The sequence below is a fragment of the Leptonotus elevatus genome, chromosome 3 (genome assembly GCF_054856555.1).
Source record: "Leptonotus elevatus isolate MCC_2025b chromosome 3, RoL_Lele_1.0, whole genome shotgun sequence".
In the NCBI taxonomy this organism is placed as follows: Eukaryota; Metazoa; Chordata; class Actinopteri; order Syngnathiformes; family Syngnathidae; genus Leptonotus; species Leptonotus elevatus.
The window spans coordinates 7,287,807-7,307,068 of record NC_141241.1 but is presented as its reverse complement, the minus strand read 5'-3'; the positions used below and the strand labels follow the sequence as shown (position 1 = coordinate 7,307,068).

Here is a 19,262-nt window from a genome sequence, read left to right as displayed (position 1 = left end):
TTAAAATCCTGCAAAGACCGTAAACAGGCTCTCACCATCTTCCAGAACTTCCACTTAGCACCCGAGCTGCTGATGTAGCAGTTTGTTGACACAATAGCACATTAGCACCTGAACATTTTGGGAGTGTTCCCACTAGCTTTCCACACATTTCGGAAAACAGGAAGAAGGAGAGCCCTCTCACTCTGAGGCATTCGTCGAACAAAGACGCGATTATGATGATGCGTGCAGCGCCGGTGCCAGGACAACATCACGAGATGAGTTTGTGTGTGGATGGCACGTGTTTGGACTTGGGCGCGACCTCGGTCCTGCTCACCTTTCTGTGGTCCGCGGCGTGTTGACACTTCACTGCCTCCAAGCAAAGCAAAAACAGCAAAACATCCCTTCAGAACGAGCCGGTTGGAAGGATTAATTGCAGGTACACAACACATTACATCAACGGTGCTGCTTTGAAAAAATCATTACCTAACAAGCCACTTGTAGACTTCTCGCATTCTTGCAGGATGATGATCACACACTATTCGGAAATAACGAATTAGACATGCTCAAACATTGAACCTAGTTGCATACTGATTGTAATTACATCCAGGGGAACGACATGTAATAAGATCCGACAGCAAACTACAAGCTGATTTGATAGCGATTTACACACTCAAACATATTAAATGGCATATTTGAATTGAATGTGTAATGTCAATCGGATCTGGATTAACGTTACATACAACATCAAACCGGTAACATTTCATGTTTGGCAACTGTCCAACATGAATAAGCCATGCTACCAATGTAGCATCCTTGGCTAACATCTGCTTGTACACACAACACATTGCACATACAGTCAAGCGCACGTTTATGAGGGGCTAACTTTGGTGAGGGACGCAAGGGTCGGTTGGGGGTGAAGTGAGGTTACTTTCAAATCTTCCTAGCAGATGGCACCTTTAAAATTGGTTTCTAAAACTGCATAGATTTGGGCTTTTTGCCCAATGGGTTACAGTGGTATGATTTATTTTTTATTTTTTCCTAGTTTTAACATTTTTAGAGGTTATCCATATAAGTGTGACGCAAATAAAAATATAATTTGTATAATTGTATGTATCATTATGACAGATATTAAGTGAATGTGTGGATATAAGTGAATTTTAACTTTTTTTTTCTTTTCTTTTTTTTACACAGACTGCACGTTTACTTGAATTACACTAGTTCTAAAAAGGTCCAAATGATCTGTATGTATGTATGCTAGCTTTATCTAAGACGTAAGTTACTTTCTTTGATATACAAACATATATTCTACTTTAGGTTCAAGGAATGCTTGCAACTGGCTAACATTTTACATTTTCCAAAGCTGCTAAGGTAGTTTGATATTACAGTAGATTATATTATATATTTTGGATGATATTTTTGCATTATAATGCATACTCTATTGCTATGGTACATGGACAAACACTATGTTCTTATGTTTGCATGTACTGCATTACAGTATGAGTGGGTGCATGTGTGCACGTGGTGTGCTGATGTAGAATGTGACGCTTTTGTGTGTATTGATTTGTATTGAAACGTGTAGAAGGATGGGTATGTCGTGTATTCTACACATATTGCCCAAGGATATCTTTGACAAAAAGTCTATAATAAATACAGTATATTTAAAAAACTAAACTCAAAAAAACACTATGTGCCAGTGAAAAGATCCAAGAGGGAGATAATAAATCCCAATAATTATTATTCATTCATCAAAAGTATTTTTTTAAACGGGTAAACAAATAACATGCAACTTACTACCACTTTACATATTTTAATGAAGTCAACAGGAATTCATCCAACAATATTGCGTAAAAAACAAACACACCAAAAAATAGTTGAATACTTGCCCGAGTGCTCCAGGTGGTATATTTGAACTCCAGTGGACTTCTAAGGCAACATGTTTCAGTCTGCAGCCTCCATGAACGCCACCTTTCCCAACTGCTAAACTACACATATTCCACTTTCCCCCCAAAGCTTTTCCCGTCCACCGCCACCTGCCGAATGGTGTAAAACAAACATTTTCGATTCCCAACTCAGAGTCCCATCAAAAAGGTGCGGAGGAGTTCCACAGAGCCGCTAAAAGTCATCCCGCTGTCCTCCGGTGCTTGTGACTTTAACGCGCAGGAGAGCCTGAATGTGACGAACTTGACGCGTTGAGGAAAAGTGACTCTTTCGCGCCCCCTGCTGGAATACAACCGTACGCCCCCTTTGAATTCTCGAGAACGCTGTGGAAGAATGTGTAAACAACAAAAATAAACAATAATATTAACAATAATGATGATAATAAAAGCTGAATTTAAAAAAACTACATAAACGTTGCTTCTGAATAGGCATGTATAAATTACTTGCAATTGTTAAAAAAAAATTATTATTTTTTTAAAGCGTAAAATGTGTCCAAAATTTATTACAAATACAGACCATTGAAAAATTTAATAAAAATACAAACTCAAGTAAACACCACCCCACCCCCCAACCCCCCCCCCCCCCAAAAAATCCAATGTAATTTAAAGAAAAATGATAATATTTTCCGTTCCGTCTTCAATTCCGCTTATCCTGGGTCGGGTCGCGGGGGCAGCAGCTTTAGCAGGGAAGCCCAGACTTCCCTCTCCCCAGCCACTTCAGCCAGCTCCTCCGATGGGATCCCAAGGCGTTCCCAAGCCAGCCGTGAGACGTAGTCTCTCCAGCGTGTCCTGGGTCGTCCCGGGGCCTCCTGCCGGATACAATATAATGATAATTTTTTTTTTTTTTAACCATTAACAAAAATCATATTAATTATGACTGATATTACTCCTCCTGGTTGGTGCTGCATAAATAAATAGTAAATAGATATAACAAGGTGCTTCCTGGACCCCAAGGCCAAAACATTTTCTCTTTACATTGCAAAATTAGTATTTTATTTTAATGATGTGAATCACATTGAGTTACCTTGTGTATTAAATGTGCTATATAAATACAACTTGAACTGGAAAACACAAACCAAAGAACATTAACGTCTATTGTCTGGCGATGGGGCATTGTGGATCTCAGAGAGGAGAGATTTCCGGAGGGCGGGGCCAGCCACGGTGAAGGCTCTGACCCCACTGAAGAGGAAATTGCCAGATTTTAGGGAGCTGCAGTTGAGTAAATAAATATTAGAATTCACACTCCAAATGCCAAAGGTTGCATTGCAATTTTATATAATTCGTTTACTTTTCAAGTTGAATCATTTATACATGGACAAATTAGCAAAAATATGACCCAAACAATGTCATTGATTAAATAAACACCTGTAGTGAAAATTGTTAGGCGTAAAACACAAATGAGGAGCACCAATGAGCATGTTAATAGAGAATCTTTTAATACTAAGTGCAGTACAATAGAGTAATCCTATCTTTAAAACAAAGTCTTGATGTGTGCCCTTCCAGGCAGGACACATGCAAGATGAACAGATGAGGTTTAAGACACGGAAAAGATCATTCAAAACAGAATGTGGTCATTTCAAAATTGTCCCAACTACATTCAATCAACAAGTCCTCATAGTGGTCCACGTGGAGAAGGTGCTTGTGAAAACGTCCCAGACGTGAGCGTGTGTGTACGTGTGGTTACTTGGTCAAGATGGCCGTCATGAGCTGTCCTCATTCACTTGGACAGCTTGGCAAGGCTGGCTTGGCGGAAGGCCGCTCGGTCGCTCATCTCCAGCGCGCATTCGCGCACCATCTCGGCGAACATGGCGGGCCACAGGCGGTGCAGGGCCTCGCCCTTCACGTTAGTCTCGGACGCCCGGCGCACCAGATCTTGAAGGTAGAGGTCCACGGTGGCGGCACGCTCAGACGCCTCCGCGGCGCCCTCCTGTGACGCAAGACCATAATTTTCATTTTTTTGCTATCATGTCATTGCGAAGTGAGTGCAACTTACAAGTCAAAACTAAAGATAAAGAATCGGCCAAACGACGTCTCAATACTTGCGCGAACCTCTGGGCTGTCCGCACTGCCGGCCCGGCTGGGATAGTTGAAGAGCGCTCGACTCAAACCTTCGCCCACCAGCTTCCCGTTGTCCCGCAGCTCCTCCGGGCTGAGCCCCGCGCGCCGGCCGCGCCCCTCCAACAGGAACTGCAGCTGCCGCTTCCTTCGGGGGGTGAAAGACGAGATGGAGAGAAGCCAGCAAGTGAGTAATTTGCCCACCAAATAACCTTCTCTGCTTTTTAAATACAGATAAAATACCACAGATTACATTAAAATTAAACTTTACAAAATATTTGATGCTAGCAAGTGGCATGGCCTCTTTAAAATGCAAAATAATATCTTGCCTTTAAGTTGTGGGGAAAAAACTATGACTCCTTTAATAGATTGAGAGGCTTATGAGTTGACATAAGATGCGTGGGAACTAAACTCACACATTACCTGAAAACTATCTGACGGCAATGAGATTGTCTGGACACGACATACATTTTTCCAGTTTAATTACTAAGGAGTCTACGTTGCTATTTACAGTTCAGCCCGAGTGCACGCTCGAGGACAGAATTAGAGTATGAAAGGGAAAAAGGTGGAATGTGTGTACTGTATGTGTGTGACGGTGCCAAGTACCCACCCCGAGCGAGACGCATCGCTTTAACGCTGCCGGCTGCCTGGTGCCAGGCTCACACAAATATGTGTATAGAAACGCACGGCAGTCAAGCATGCACATGCCCGCAAGGGCTTCCACGTCCTTCACATACTTGCTGTCAGTGGTGGGGAGTAATGGAGTACTAATACTTTTGTTTTTGCAATTAAGTAGATTTTTTTACTCTTATTGCATTCACTTTTTAAAATCCTGTTTTTCAGGCTATGTTTGGGGGGGTTGTTGTTTTTTTGTAATTTTTTTTTTCTGTTTTTCTGAATATTTTTTTTCTGTTTTATTGCATTCTTTTTTCTGTCATTTATAAAATATTCCGAAAAACGGACAACAAAATATTCAGAAAAACAGAAAAAAAAATATTACGAAAAACAGTGAAATAAATTATTTTTAAAAAAAACAGACAAAAAATTACTCCAAAAAACAGAAGCTGGTGCTCTGTTTTTTTTAGTATTTATTATAAAAAAAAATGTTTACCTCTGAACTCCAAGTGACTTGTTGCAGATTCGCTAATGGCGGACACTTTCCCGCGTGCAATACGCTTCTGTAGAAACTTAACTGTTAGATTACTAAAATCATGCCAATTGATTGACATTAGTAAGTGATATAGTTGAAGGTACGTTGGAGGTATGCGGGAAAGTGTCTGCCATTAGCAAGACTGCAAGGAGTGACTAAGAATTCAGAGGTAAAAAAATAAATAAATACTCCGAAAAACAGAAGCTGGTACTCAGTTTTTTTTTCAGTTTTTTAAATTATTATTATTATTTCCTGTTTTTCTCATTCGGAATAATTTTTTCCCCCCCGTTTTTTCAGAGTAATTTTTGTTCCTGTTTTTCTGAATATCGATCACCCCCCAACCCCCACCCCGCCCACCTGTTTTTCAGCAAAAAAAAAATTATGGCAGAAAATAAAATATTCTGTAAAACAAAACAAAAAAAATTAAAGTTCCCCCTAAAAAATGTGTCAGAAAAACAGGAAGTGAATGCAATACACTTTCGTAAAAAAGGGACCGAAACAACTTTCTGGATTATTCATTTAACCCACAAAATCGGGTCAAATGAATAATCAACAAAACAACCCAAAATTTGAGTCTCTTTAGCATGAAAACAAACAAGCATTTTTGTGTCTTTTTGGGCTAAATCACTGATTTCAAACTAAAGGCTCAGTGGCCAGATCCGGCCCACCCCATTCTTTAGTGTGGCCCGCAAAAGTTGCGGTTCTGTGTCTCTGCGCGTCACCTGGACTCCTCCAGCAGCAAGAGGAGGCGGCAGCGCGGTGTCTCGGTGGCCGCCACGTGGCCCAGCGTACCGAAGACGCGCTCGGCGGCGATGACATCATTCATGGTGACCTGGCGATGGACGTGAACACACACACATACACACAAATATACTAATACAACACACAGAAACATACACGGTGACATCACATCAAGAGGGAAAGCTAGATGTTTAATTTTACACGGATGTACACATGACAACGCCAATGAGATCCAGTACAATATAAAGAAATGTTTTCCCTAATTTAGAAATTATCTTTATATAATCCCACATGGGCCCAACAACAAACACAATAAAATAAAATAAAATAAAATATCAAATTAATTACAATAAAGCAAGTTAAGGTTGATGTTCTTAGAGCGATATGAACGTGATTTGGATTAAAAAAAAATTAAATGTGTTTTTGAGAGTATTACCCAAAACTAAAGAACACTATATGGGATTGGGCAAATAAAATAAAATGAAATTGTATTAAATTAGTTGTGTTAATATTTGTGTTGATTAGTGCGTTCATTTTTAGTTAATTTAAAGTTCCCTTAACACCACAAAAAAAATGTACGCGCAATTTACTTATTTGGAAAGCCTGTATTGGGGAATTCCAGTCGCAACGCAGCAAACACATCCACGTCAAAATTTAGCAGCAATAAATTGAAAAATGCATGGATTTCTGGAGACTGTTCTAAAATTCAAAAAATTTGCATAATTGAATGTAAATGATTAGATAGCTCTTAATATGAAAAGAAAAATGCACTGACCTGTCACCATCATACAAATGCAAATATGCCATCTAGTGGCAGAAAAATGACCTCAATACAAATCAATATGACACTCGTTCTATACATTGCAGTACATTTTATAATATTAACTAAATTTTATGAATTATTATGAAATTACTGTATCAATGACTAAAAGATGCAGCCATATTTATATAAGTTTATGTTAACTTTTATGTTAGCAAAAGTATGAAAACTTAAAAACTTAAAAAATATCTTATTGTACATTTAGAACAGATATTGTCGTGAATCGTGAATTAACTGTTGAAGTCATGCGATTAATTACGGTTTAAAAAAATAATCGCCTGACACCCCTAATTAAAATAGAATTGTGCACAATTGACATCTACTGACATCAAAACAATAAACATCCAGTGAAAGTAAAATCCTGCAAGGGTGTACGCAGACTCACCTCCTGACCATTGATCCTCTGCAGGTTAAAGTGGTGGAGGCGGTAGATGACGAAGGAGCGCCACAGGGAGAGGCCCACCACCGGGTTGCCCTGCGGGTGAATGGTCAGCTGGTCCAGACGTCGAACCTGAGCCAGTGCGGCCAACTGCGGCAGGCGGTTGATGTTGGCTTCCAGGAAAATTAGATGCTGCATGAAAAAAGAAATGTTGCAATATTCTGTGCTACATAAGGATAATAGGCGTAATCCTCTGCCCTCACCGCCAGATTGGGGAACTTGACCCTGATCCTGGGCAGCGCGGGTATGATGGCGTCAAAGTGGATGTAGCGGAAGGCGATGACGGTGACGGCGCCGGCCGTCTGCGCCCCCCAGCCCCTCTCCAGCGCCTCCAGGGCGCCAAGCCCGAACAAGCGCAGGGTGTCGCCGTCCAGCTCGGCCAGATGACTGTCGGACAACGACAGGCTGGTCACGCTTCCTGCTTCTGTCAGCCTGAACACAAATAAATCACATTTCATATGAATTATTGGTGAATTTATGGATAATTCAATGCTGCAAAACTACAGTACAACAGTTTACAGTCTATTCCAGTAAAATATCAATACATATTTAATACCAGACAGAGAATTATTCAAAATTATAAGATTTCTGTTGTTAAATATACTTTTCTACAAAAAGTAAACCAATTATGGGGTCAAAAATGGACCGATCCTCTACTTTGGTCAAATTGACCTATAAATTGGATCGGCCCATTTTTGATCCCATAATTGGTTTACTTTTGACCCAACTGTTTTTAGAGTGTACAATAATACAAGTCTTCGGAAGTCACTGGAACGGAGCCACATAACGTTTGCACACAGCGCCCTGTTTTATCAAAAGTACTCGTGGCTGTCCGACAAGCATTTTAGATGTCACACCAGATGCTGCGCTGACAACATCTAATTATCTGTTGGCAGGATGCCGCGTCGCCGTGTGAAAGCGCGCACAATTGCGGCAATATCCCCATGGATTCTGTGTAAAAGGAATAAGAAGAAAAATGCCGGATCTTCAGCAGTTTGGAAACAGGAAGGTACTTTCCGGACATGGTGGTTAAAAAAATTTTTTATTTTGCTTCTTATTCTTAGACCACCGATCGGTCTAATCAGCCACTAATTCAGTCGTGCCTGTCAGCATACTAATCACATCTTTCTTCCCTTTACACCCACCCAATTTCTTAAGCGAAGAACCAAATAAGGTTTAGGAGAATAATCCTTTGATTACAGGATACTAATCTGAGATTCGTGTTAAAACAGATTTTTTTTGGGAGTGTGATTTTGAGTAGAGCTCAGTGAATCCGACATGCATCTAGCCTGACATGAGGTACACCATTAAAGTCGTCATATTAGCTTCTGAAGATGCACATACTTGAATGTTTGAATTAGTTGTTAACATAGAGTAGGGAAGATATTTATGTTTGGTAATGTGTCCGCTGCAAAATGAAAAGATCTGCACACTAATCGACAAACTATAACGCAGTGACACAGTAATGAAGTGCTGCCTCCAACAGTGAAAATACAATCAGATTTTATGTGCGCTCATTTTGTTTTGTCACAACCTGGACTAGTAGTAGTAGCTTACTTAGCCCGAAAACCGCCTCCAGTTACCAATGTAACAAAAGTTATACTCAGCATTAGCCCAGGGGGTGGTGAGCAATGGTTCATTTACTGTACATGAAACAGACCCCTTCCCCCCTCAAAAAATAAATAAATAAAATAACAGATTAATTCCAGTAAGAGTCTTTCAGGTATGTGTTAAGGGTACTGTTCTTATTTAAATACTTGTGTATTTTGGCCTAAGGAAGAAAAAACGTACATACTATGCCTCTATTAAATTGTCAAAAATATGCATCATGTCTACAGTAGTTTAAACTGTAAATTTTTTTAAAAAAGCCTCCTTTAAAAAAAAAATTTTGCACAGCTCCTTTAATAGCAACATTGATTTTATAATATCTCTCTTTAATTTTGGAAAAAATACAGCTCCTCTGAACCAATTAATTGCTGCCATATCCTGTAGTAGTCAACAATAGTGCATATAATGGTAAATTGTGTACAAGTGTAGTCTTGCCTCTGTGTAAATATTTGAATTCATAAGAGCTGCAACAAAAACAAGCTCACACAAAACAGCCCACCCAATAACACTTGGCAGGAAGTCGTAAAAAGATGACAGGGAAAGTACCACGGAGCTCAACCTACCGCTGAGAAAACATGTCACTTTTACACTCGGATGTAAATCAATGAAAGTCCATCATTGTTTAATCCCGCAGGAGATCATCTGGCAATTTAAACCCTCCATAAGATGTGTACACAGAAGACTTCACTTATTTAAGCCTGTGCATAAGTGCTGCTACAAGAGCATTAAAGTGCGATTTGATTATTAACCGCCTTAAAAAGTGACAGTCGTGTTGGATTAAGGCTACTTCCGCGACCTTTAGCAGGATCATTTTTGCTTTTTGTTTTAGCTTGTTATAACACGGCTAAGATAATAAAGAAGGAAAAAGGCTGATATGCACTTGTCATCAAAGGCCGAGTAATTTTTATTTTGACTTAATTTAAATACATAGCAACTAACTGAAATTTACGTGTGTATGTAAAACTGTTAAAAAATTACTTAAAATTTCATACTATACTTAAAAAAAATTAAAGGTTTCGAGGCAACCAGAATTTGACCTTGAGACAATCATTTTACAGAATTTTTTACGTTATTTCTCCATGGCAAAAAATGCATTTTATAACTTCTAACAGCTTAAAATGCAACAGAAGGATATAATTAAGAATAGACATCAGGTAGCAGTTTGCAATTAACCAGAGGGGACACACACACACAGATGAACGCACATGGACAGCTTGACACGAACACAGACACACATGGACCCGCATACATACAGACGAACAGACACAGATACACACATTGACAAGGACAGACACGGACACACGCACGCATGCGCGCACACACGCACACACAGCAAATCCAGATGTCCCCGTGCCTGGATGAAATGCCGGGAATCTGTGTGTATTCGGGAGGCTGACAAACCATGTGCCGTCTGTGGCGCACTTCCTGGGGATTCCCACGCACGGGGGGCAGACGATATGCAAAGTCGTGCGAGACATCAACAAACAGGACACGATCTCTTCCGTTATCCGGGGGAGGTATCGCCGTTTGTGTTTGCGTGCATGGGAATGACGGTGTCACCTTTCTCAAAGGCTAATGAATGACATACTCGGCCTGAGGGGGGAGATAAAATATAGATTCGGGGGCAATACAATGGAAGCAAAAGGTGACACCAGGGCCAGCTCATATGGGTGAGGCAGAGATTTGTCACCATTTTCCTTTCAGGGTCTTTTTTTTTTTTCTATACGAGTGTCATGTTTGAAACGCTTAATGCTACTATGCACGCCTCCTCATAACTCATCTATGCATCAGAGCTTACACACGATTGTTGATGCAGAGCACGGATGGGAACAGAACGCGTGCGTCCATGACTGATGCATGCAATTCAAAAACGCTTTCATAGTTATACAATGAAAATAAAAAAATGAAAATAAAAAGTGTAATTAGATCAAATGGTGGTCAAGTTGTCTTTGGGTTGTAGTGTTATATTTCTGGAATGAGCTGAAAGTTAAATCATGTGATTTAAAGAAGTGAAAGCTCGCCTTACTTTTGATCTCGAGGGCTGTTTGGACGGCTGTTGGTGCGGAATCGGCTCTCGGGTCCACCCGTCACTCGTTCTGATCCGAAACCCGGACTGACCCGTCTAACATAAGACATTAAACAGACTTGTCATTTCAGATGAAGAGGGTTTAAAGAAAAAAAAAAACAAGTGCTCAACTGAAAGTAACCTTTTATCAATTGCTTTCATTTCAAAATTTAGCTCTAACTAAGCTCTACTGCAAAAAAGCTCTTTACACTATAATATAATAAATTCGGCCATCAATCCAGTCTAAATTGACCTCCAGCACAACATTAAAAACATCTTAGACCAGTCAAGATTATCACTTCAACATCCTTCCTTGATACAAATTACTACTTTCCTTTTAGCTAGGGCTTTTGTGCCATCATGTCGCATATTAGGGCGCGATAGAAAGAGCATGGCACAGATTCCTAAAAGAGTTATTCAGCAAACAGCTAAGGATAAGTTCTACAGCAAAAAAACACAAATTGGTCAATTTGTGACTAGGGAACCGTGAATAGGCGGCGCTTCTCTGTATGTCGTACTACTGCGTCAGACCCACCGAGGCTCGTCCGGCGAAGGCTCCTGCACGAGGCCATTGGTCTGCGTGGGGCAGTGGGCGGGGCTGTTCTCCGGGCTGACTTCTTCTCTGGCGCCATTCGTTGTTGTCGACGGCGGCGGCAACTCCAGGCAGGCGGCGACAACGCCCTCCCACTGCTGCGCCGCATTACGGATGGCAAGACGGCGCTTCTCCTACGCAAGACACATATAGACAGAGTTGGCAAGGTTTCAAGTGTCAGTTGCCTCAAGCTGCTCTACAAAGGACATTCAGATGTCTTTCTTAGGTCTCAGTCAAAAGCTACCTAATAGCCTCTGTTGATGGCTGAGATGTTGAATTTGAGACTTACTTTGTAGTCAACTTGACCATAAATTCCCCTCTGTGACAACCTTAAACAATGGTGCTTCACAGACAGTAGTGTGGAATGCACCACTCCCCCCATGACGAGATGAGTCGTTACAGTAAATCTGAGTGAACACTTGACTGATTGGCGGGCAATGAGTTCAGCTCATGTGGGCGATCCTCTCAAACACACTGACTACACAAGTGAACACGTTGGCGCATTCAAAGTGAAACGATGGATGGATGGATGGATGGGTGGGTGGATGGCTGAACAGATGGATGAACAGATGGATGAACAGATGGATGAACAGATGGATGAATGACATCAGATATTTTTGGGATGAATGGACGGACGATATAAGATATTTTATGGACAGATGATTGATGGATGGATGGATGATGGATGGATGGATGGATGGATGGATGGATGGATGGATGGACGGACGGACGCATATAAGATATTTTGTGGACAGATGATCGATGTATGGATGGACAGACAGACAAATTAATGACATCAGATATTTTTGGGATGGATGGACGATATAAGATATTTTGTGGACATATGATGGATGGATGGATGGATGGATGGATGGATAGAATAATAATTTTTACATGGATGGATAATGGATGATTTAAGACGTTTTTGGGATGGATGGATGGATATGATTTTTTGGATGTATGGATGATATAAGATATTTTTTGGATGGATGGACAAATGATAAGATATTTTATTGATGGATGGATACTGGATAGATAATATAAGAATTTTTGCATGGGTGGATCATAGATGATTTAAGATTTTTTTGGGGATGGACGGATAATATAAGATTTTTTTGGATGTCTGGATGATATAAGATATTTTTTGGATGGATGGATGGACTGATGGATGGATGATATAAGATAATTTTGGGATGGATGGATGGACGGGTGAATGATATAAGACAATTTTTGGATGGACTGATGGACGGACGGATGATAGATCATTTCTGGATGATGGATGGACAGACATTTTATGGATAGATGGATGGATGGATGGATGGATAATATAAGAATTTTTGCATGGATGGATGATGGATAATTTAAGGTATTTTTTGGATTGATGGATGGATGGATAATATAAGAATTTTTGCATGGAAAGATGATTTAAGGTATTTTTTGGATTGATGGATGGGTTGATGAGACAGACAGATGATATAAGATAATTTTTGGATGGACTGATGGACGGACGGATGATATAAGATAATTTTTGGATGGATGGACGGATGGATGGACAGATGATATAAGATATTTTTGGGATAGATGGATGGATGGAAAGATGGACAGACGGACGGCTGGACAGGCCAACCCTGGGGCATTTGGGGGGGGATTAGTTTGCACTGTATAATATAAAGCGGTACCTTATGAATGGTCTGCTTGTGACTCTCCTTCTTCTTCTCCTCCTCTTTCCGAGCCTGCACACCAGCCATGCGCCGATCCTCGTCCTTTAAAAAAAACATAACGGCAGCGAGGTCAGGAGTCTTGCTGGCTTGCTAAATTATTCAGCAGGAAAAAAAAGATGTTGCTGCTGTGCTGTGTCGGTAAGAATTGGACCACTTGCTGCAGTAGGAAAGGGGATCTGACACCAGCCAGCCGGCCACCATAATCATCATCATCATCATCATCATCATCATCATCATCATCATCATCATCATCATCACAGGATTATCTGTCTAGATTTTCAGTCTGGGATCAACACAGTCCAGCTGTTGAGGATAGCCAATAGTCCCAGAATGCAATGCTGCTAAACTGTGACAGTCTGTGACAGCCTGCAACGACACTTGTTTTCGGATGCATGGTGTCAAGGGGGTGGATCTCTGCCTGTTAAATGCTATTAAGATTTGAAGCTGCTGCCCCGGTTCACAATAGAAAAATAGAATTCAGGCTGCGGGCTGCCCTAGCGACATTGATCAATAGCTCATTGATTTCAAAGGAGGCCATTTTTCATCAAACAATTGTGTCATTTGGGTAGCAGCCCCCCACCCCCTCAGATAGTTTTTGTCTGTGTCTCTTTTGGGAATGCACAGATTGCCTCTGGGAGCGGTTGTTTGAAGGTAGACTGCTGTGATGTCCATCCTCATGGATGGATAACAATTGTATGGATATATGGAGGGACAGCTCCGTTTTTACAGTTATTTTCTTCATTTGCTGCATTTGTCATCATACCGTTCATATTTAAGAACCTAATAGTCAATTAAACTGAGCTAAATTAAAACAAGATTTGGGGGTGCTGATGTGAAAGGATCACAAGTGACATCACGCCTTACGACACTCATTTTATGTTCTGAATGGAGAGTAAATCATCTTCATGTTGGCTTTTAGCGTAAATTCTCCTTTCCTTTTACATTTAAAGTCAAACATGTATCAACACGCCGGGCACAAAGTCTCCACTAATCCGATCACACTAAAACTGACAACAAACAGGCTGCGGGTTCATCCAAAGTCGGCCGGTTGGTGGTTATTTTTAATTGCCTTAACATGTTTTCAAATAACTTAACCTAAAACAGTTGAAAGTGGAGTTTTGCTACATTGGTGTTATGTTATGAGGATGATGTGGTACTTGTTGAAGTTTTGTATGAATGACAAGCTCAGATCTAGAAAGCAAGGGTGGGCAACCTTGTACAGAAAAAAAAATGACAGTTTGCATTAATAATGGCAAATATTTTAAGTAAAAAAAAGGAGGGGTATTGGAGTATTGGAGAAGTACACAAAGAAAATGAGTTTTAAACAAATGAAGGAAAGATGCAAAATAAAAACGCAGGTGTGAGGGCAGGAAAGAGGAAAGATAGAGGGAAGGAAGGGGGATAAGAATGAAAGGAGAAAAGCAGATGTGAAGTGGAAAGAAGACAGAAAGGAAGGCGGCAGGGGAAGAATGAGTCAAGAAAGGAAGGCAAAAAGGAATGTTTGATGGAAGGAAGGAAAGAAGAAAATGTCGGGTGTGAATTGAAAGGAATGTAAGGCGGAATTGAAGGAAAGACGTAAAGCTGCATGAATAAAAAGCAGTCAGGGAAGAATAACAGGAAGTAAAGAAGAAAAGACAGAAAAACAGGTGTAAGAGCAGAAAGAAGGATTTAAGATGTGACGAAAGGAAGGCCAAAAAGTACATTCAAGAGAATTAAGGATGTAAGGATGCATACTGTAAAAGCAGGCCTAGAAAGTAGAAAGAAAGCAGGACAGAGGTCGGAAAGTAAGGATGGAAGGTTAGAACAATCTGTATACAAAATACAAATATACGGACATTAATATTCTGAATTCCTACCATGAAGTTGAAACGCTGGACACCATGAAATGGACTCCACAAAGCCATAAATAAAACACAAAGTCTGTGATATCTACAACAGCTTTTGAACGTGCCGAAACAAAGACATAAATGGGCTTTGACAGCCCTTTCTGAAGGCTTGCTGGCTTCGGCGGCATCGCCTGTCAGTTTTGTCTCACTGAAGGATGCCTGGATGGTTATTTTAGATAACTCAATGCGCAGTGTCTGAACATCTCTAGCAGGCTAATGCATACATATAGAGTACACTACAAAAGTATTTGGACAACGAGGCTGGACAGTTCAGCTTTTATTTCCAACAATTCACTGTACATTTTCGTGAACTAAAGTTGCAGCGTGCATTTTACCTGCTGTTATTGCACAAACTTTTTTGTATGCGAGTGTAGATATATTTAACAGAGGCTATTCTGAACAAAGCTCTGCGTCTGGATTTGTAGAGTATGCAACATAATATTGCTGAGGTAAAGTGGCTCATACAACACACATGGTTCATTTTATTCAGCATACCAAAACACACAAAAGACCGAGCGAGTGAGAGAAAGATTAACGAGGCTTACCGTGATGCGCTTCATGTCCAGCTGTTTGAGGTGAAGCACACAGCGCAGGACGGCCTGCTTGTACCATGTCTCCAGGGCTACTGGGTTCCCATCCAGGGTGAGCTCGGAAAGGGAGAGCGACTCCCCGGAGCAGCTTAGCTGGTGGAGACTATGTGAGAATAAAATCCAAAAGTTCAGACTGGCACAGTAACATTTCTTGATGTCATCAATGCTTCAGTCTGGGCTTTTTTTTCTTTTTCTTTTTTTAAATAGGGAAAGGAGCCAAGGCAAAGCGAGAGATGAAATCAGGTAAGTAGCTTTCTGGCGTTATTTGAGAAAGAATCAGCCTTTGACAAAACAGTAATAAGATTTTTTAATAAGCGTAATCATAAGATGGAAGAATTAATTTCAGGTCCAAAAATGAATAAATTCAGTGGTGGAATGTCTGTGATCATAGAATGCAAAAGAATAACAGAAACATTACAAGGATGATGATGACATTTTACAAGAAGTTGTTGTAGTTCAAGAAATAAAAAGCAAAAATTTAAAGTCATAATATTTAAAAATAAAAAAATATTTCACAAGAAATAACTTAATTAAAATGAGAGAAAAAAGTTTCACAAAAATAGCCATAATAATATGAGGGGGGAAAGGTAATTTTACAAGGACTTTAGAAGTTTTATTGCTACGGCAAAAATTTGCAAGAATAAAGACATAATTTTATGGTAGGCAAAAAAGGAAATAATATAAAGAAAAAATATGAAGAAAAAGTCAGTACAACGGTGGAAAAGTCTGACTATTACAGGAATAAGCAATAGTATTAGAAGGAAAAAAAATTGTAAATACGAGGACACAACTCAAAATATAAGTAAAAATAAAAATAATTTTACAAAACTTAAGTCAAAATACAAGAAAAGGGTCATAATTACACAAGATTAAAGTAGTAATATTAGAATTACAAGGGGAAAAAAACAGTACTTTTGCAAGACTAAAGTTGTACTGTTAGAATGAAAAGTCAGACTATTCCGATTACAAAAACAAAGTAATTGTAGAAGAACAAAGTTGCAATATTTCAAGAAAATAAATAAAGTAAATATAATAAATATAAATGCAATAAATAATAATAAATTATTATTATTACTATTATTATCATCATCATTATTATAAATATAAAATATTATATAAAGAAATCATACAAGGAAAACGTGTATTAATATTCTGTATACATATACACACTAAATTTTGCTTGTATCTTTATTATATTTTCTAGTTACCGTTGTGGCTCTTATACATTCTGAAGTTTTCAACTAATTGCCAAGTATTATTTTTCATAGAAAATCCTCATAAGAATCTTGGTACCTCATACACTTACGAGAAGCCTGCTGTTATTAATTCATTCAACGGCTGCATATGTGCCTAGTGCAAATTGTCAAAACAACCATGAATCAGCAAAAACTTGACAAGAATACCTCGCGGAATTGCAACACTGGAGTGCTACTGCTTGACTGTAGTGTTGCAAATCCACACACTTCATGGACTGCGCTAAACAACACGTAATGACGCATGTGTGCCGGACAATTACAATCGATCAAGACGAGGGATGTGTTTTCCGTGATTGAAAGCTCTCGGCAGTGATTGAAAGCAGCTCACTTAAATGTTTGCATTCCTCATCACCGGCGATGGATTCCTCTTGGGGGTTAGTCAGCACGATGGAATCTGCTAGAGGCTGCGTGGGTGCGATCAATACTTTTTGTGGGGTGTGCTCGACAAGGCTGGCAACTTCAACTATATTTCGTCATGAAATAGTAATGCTGTGACATCACGAGGACATCAATCAGAATAATAATAGAGGAAAAAGAAAAGTCTGGATTTTACAAGAACATAGTGATAATAATGGGAGAAAAAAGTACATTTAAAAAAAATAAAGACATAATATGATGATTGCAGTCAAAAGAAATAGTCATATTATGAGAGTAAAAGTCATAATATCACGGAGAAAAAAAGTAATGTTGTAATTAAACAAAGATAAAGTGACAAATTGTTGGGTGTTGGGGGATAGTTGGACTACAGTATTACAATTTTTTTTTAAAAGTCTGAATTGTACAATATTAGGAAAAGTCAAACCTTTGCAAAAATAAAGTCCTAGTATTATGAGGATAACAGTCTGAATTTTTTTTGGTGTAATTTTATAAGTTTATAGTACACTGTAAAAAACACAACTAGTACGTGCCCCTATCAAATTAACCAAAGATCGCATTAGGCTACCTGCAGAGGTGGCAAATCCAGGTCCAGAAAAAAAAAAACCTGCCACAGTTTGGCTTTAGCCCCTGATGCTAGCTAGCTAGCTTCCGAGCAGGTAAACGAGCACCATGGGAGCTAGCTAGGGAGCTAGCTAGCTAGCTAGCACGACAACTGAAACAATTAATAAAGGCTAAAGCTAAACTGTGGCAGGGTTTTTACTTTCTGGACCTGGATTTGCCCCCTCTGACTACCTGCGCCAACACTTAGACATGGTTCTACCTTCCACCTTCCAAGTGCGACTCAGACCTTTCGCTGCATCATCTTGAGAAGTTTACCACCCTTTAATCGGTTGAGTTTTTTTTTTTTAATTGATTTGTTGCTTTTATCTGTTGCTTGAGTTTATTGAACATTCTGTTTACTGTTGCTTGTAGTATGAATTTTGAGATTTATCTCCAAATTAGAGCTGTCCAAAGATTACATTTTTTAATTCGATTAATCACATCTTAGAATTCTGATTAATCACGATTAATCACTTAATTAAAAAGGCTTTTTTATCAACTTTTTTTCCAGCCAAATTTGACGAGTACCTGTTAATTCTTCCGACATTTAATGTTATGAGGACGTCTACCAATTTTTTTGATCCACTGCATGCTCTCATCCTCCTCTATTTCTAATCAGTTAATTAATTGCATAATTTAAAATGGAAAAAAAATAGCCCAATATTTCGACATGAACAAATATTCTGAATGTCATACGCAAACATTTATTAAATGCTTTACTTGAATGCATGTAGTTATTTTTATTGCTCAAACACAACTTGTGCTACATTTAACGTAACCATCCGCTGTCAAGCTAAAGGATCATCTGCGGTCAAAATTAATAGTGTGATTAATCTGCGTTAATACATGATTAATGCGATAATTTTTTGTGATTAATTAATTAGTTGACGCTTTACTTTTGACAGCCCTACTCCAAATATAAAGTGCATTATAAATAAAATCAATTATTATAAAAACAACACAAAATAGAGAAATAGGTGTGAGTAGATCGCAAAAAGTTTTATTAGAGGTTTTTAATGAAAGCTATATGACGTGTGTGTTGGCTGCGTGTCTTTAAGGGGTGTGGTCTCATGAGTGACATCTGGGAGTCAGTTGTCGCCGGCAGCAGCTTCTTGCGAGTGTTCTCATTTTGTGTGTTTGACTGTTTGTCCTGCCAAACAGCTGACAATGCATCAGCAACGGTGACTCTCCTTGCCCACAAGCGAGGGCATTACAGTACCTTAATTACTTGTTTTTTATTGTGTGGGTTCACTCAACAAGGCCACCTTGCACATGCAAGCTTCAGGCTAGCCATGATACTGCGTTAACAAGTTAGCGTATTCACTGAGCCTGCTGGGGAGGGCGTGACAAGGCAATCTACACGCTCTGAGCTAGCACAATACATCCAGCATGGTTAGAACAACTTTTAGAGCTTGTGGATCCCCTCCGGATTTGGTACGTTATTA

The 19,262-nt window shown here is 39.5% G+C and overlaps 2 protein-coding genes across 2 annotated transcripts in view; both read right to left on the bottom strand.

Moving 5' to 3' along the window:
• Positions 1 to 2,465, bottom strand: part of thsd4 (thrombospondin type 1 domain containing 4) — a 39,698-nt gene extending 37,233 nt beyond the window's left edge. The window contains exons 1-3 of the mRNA XM_086071608.1: positions 1,863 to 2,465; positions 463 to 514; positions 314 to 380 (exon numbers count right to left, since the gene is read on the bottom strand). Of these exons, the coding sequence (XP_085927734.1) occupies positions 314 to 380; positions 463 to 491 (96 nt within the window). The 5' untranslated portion in view covers positions 492 to 514; positions 1,863 to 2,465. The remainder of the gene's footprint in view (positions 1 to 313; positions 381 to 462; positions 515 to 1,862) is intronic.
• A 709-nt stretch (positions 2,466 to 3,174) lies between these two features.
• The window catches only part of lrrc49 (leucine rich repeat containing 49), a 31,143-nt gene continuing 15,055 nt past the window's right edge, over positions 3,175 to 19,262 (bottom strand). The window contains 9 exon segments of the mRNA XM_086071353.1: positions 3,175 to 3,843; positions 3,966 to 4,119; positions 5,844 to 5,953; positions 7,068 to 7,253; positions 7,325 to 7,553; positions 10,756 to 10,851; positions 11,330 to 11,520; positions 13,066 to 13,149; positions 15,539 to 15,686. Coding sequence (XP_085927479.1) covers positions 3,634 to 3,843; positions 3,966 to 4,119; positions 5,844 to 5,953; positions 7,068 to 7,253; positions 7,325 to 7,553; positions 10,756 to 10,851; positions 11,330 to 11,520; positions 13,066 to 13,149; positions 15,539 to 15,686 — 1,408 coding nt within the window. The 3' untranslated portion in view covers positions 3,175 to 3,633.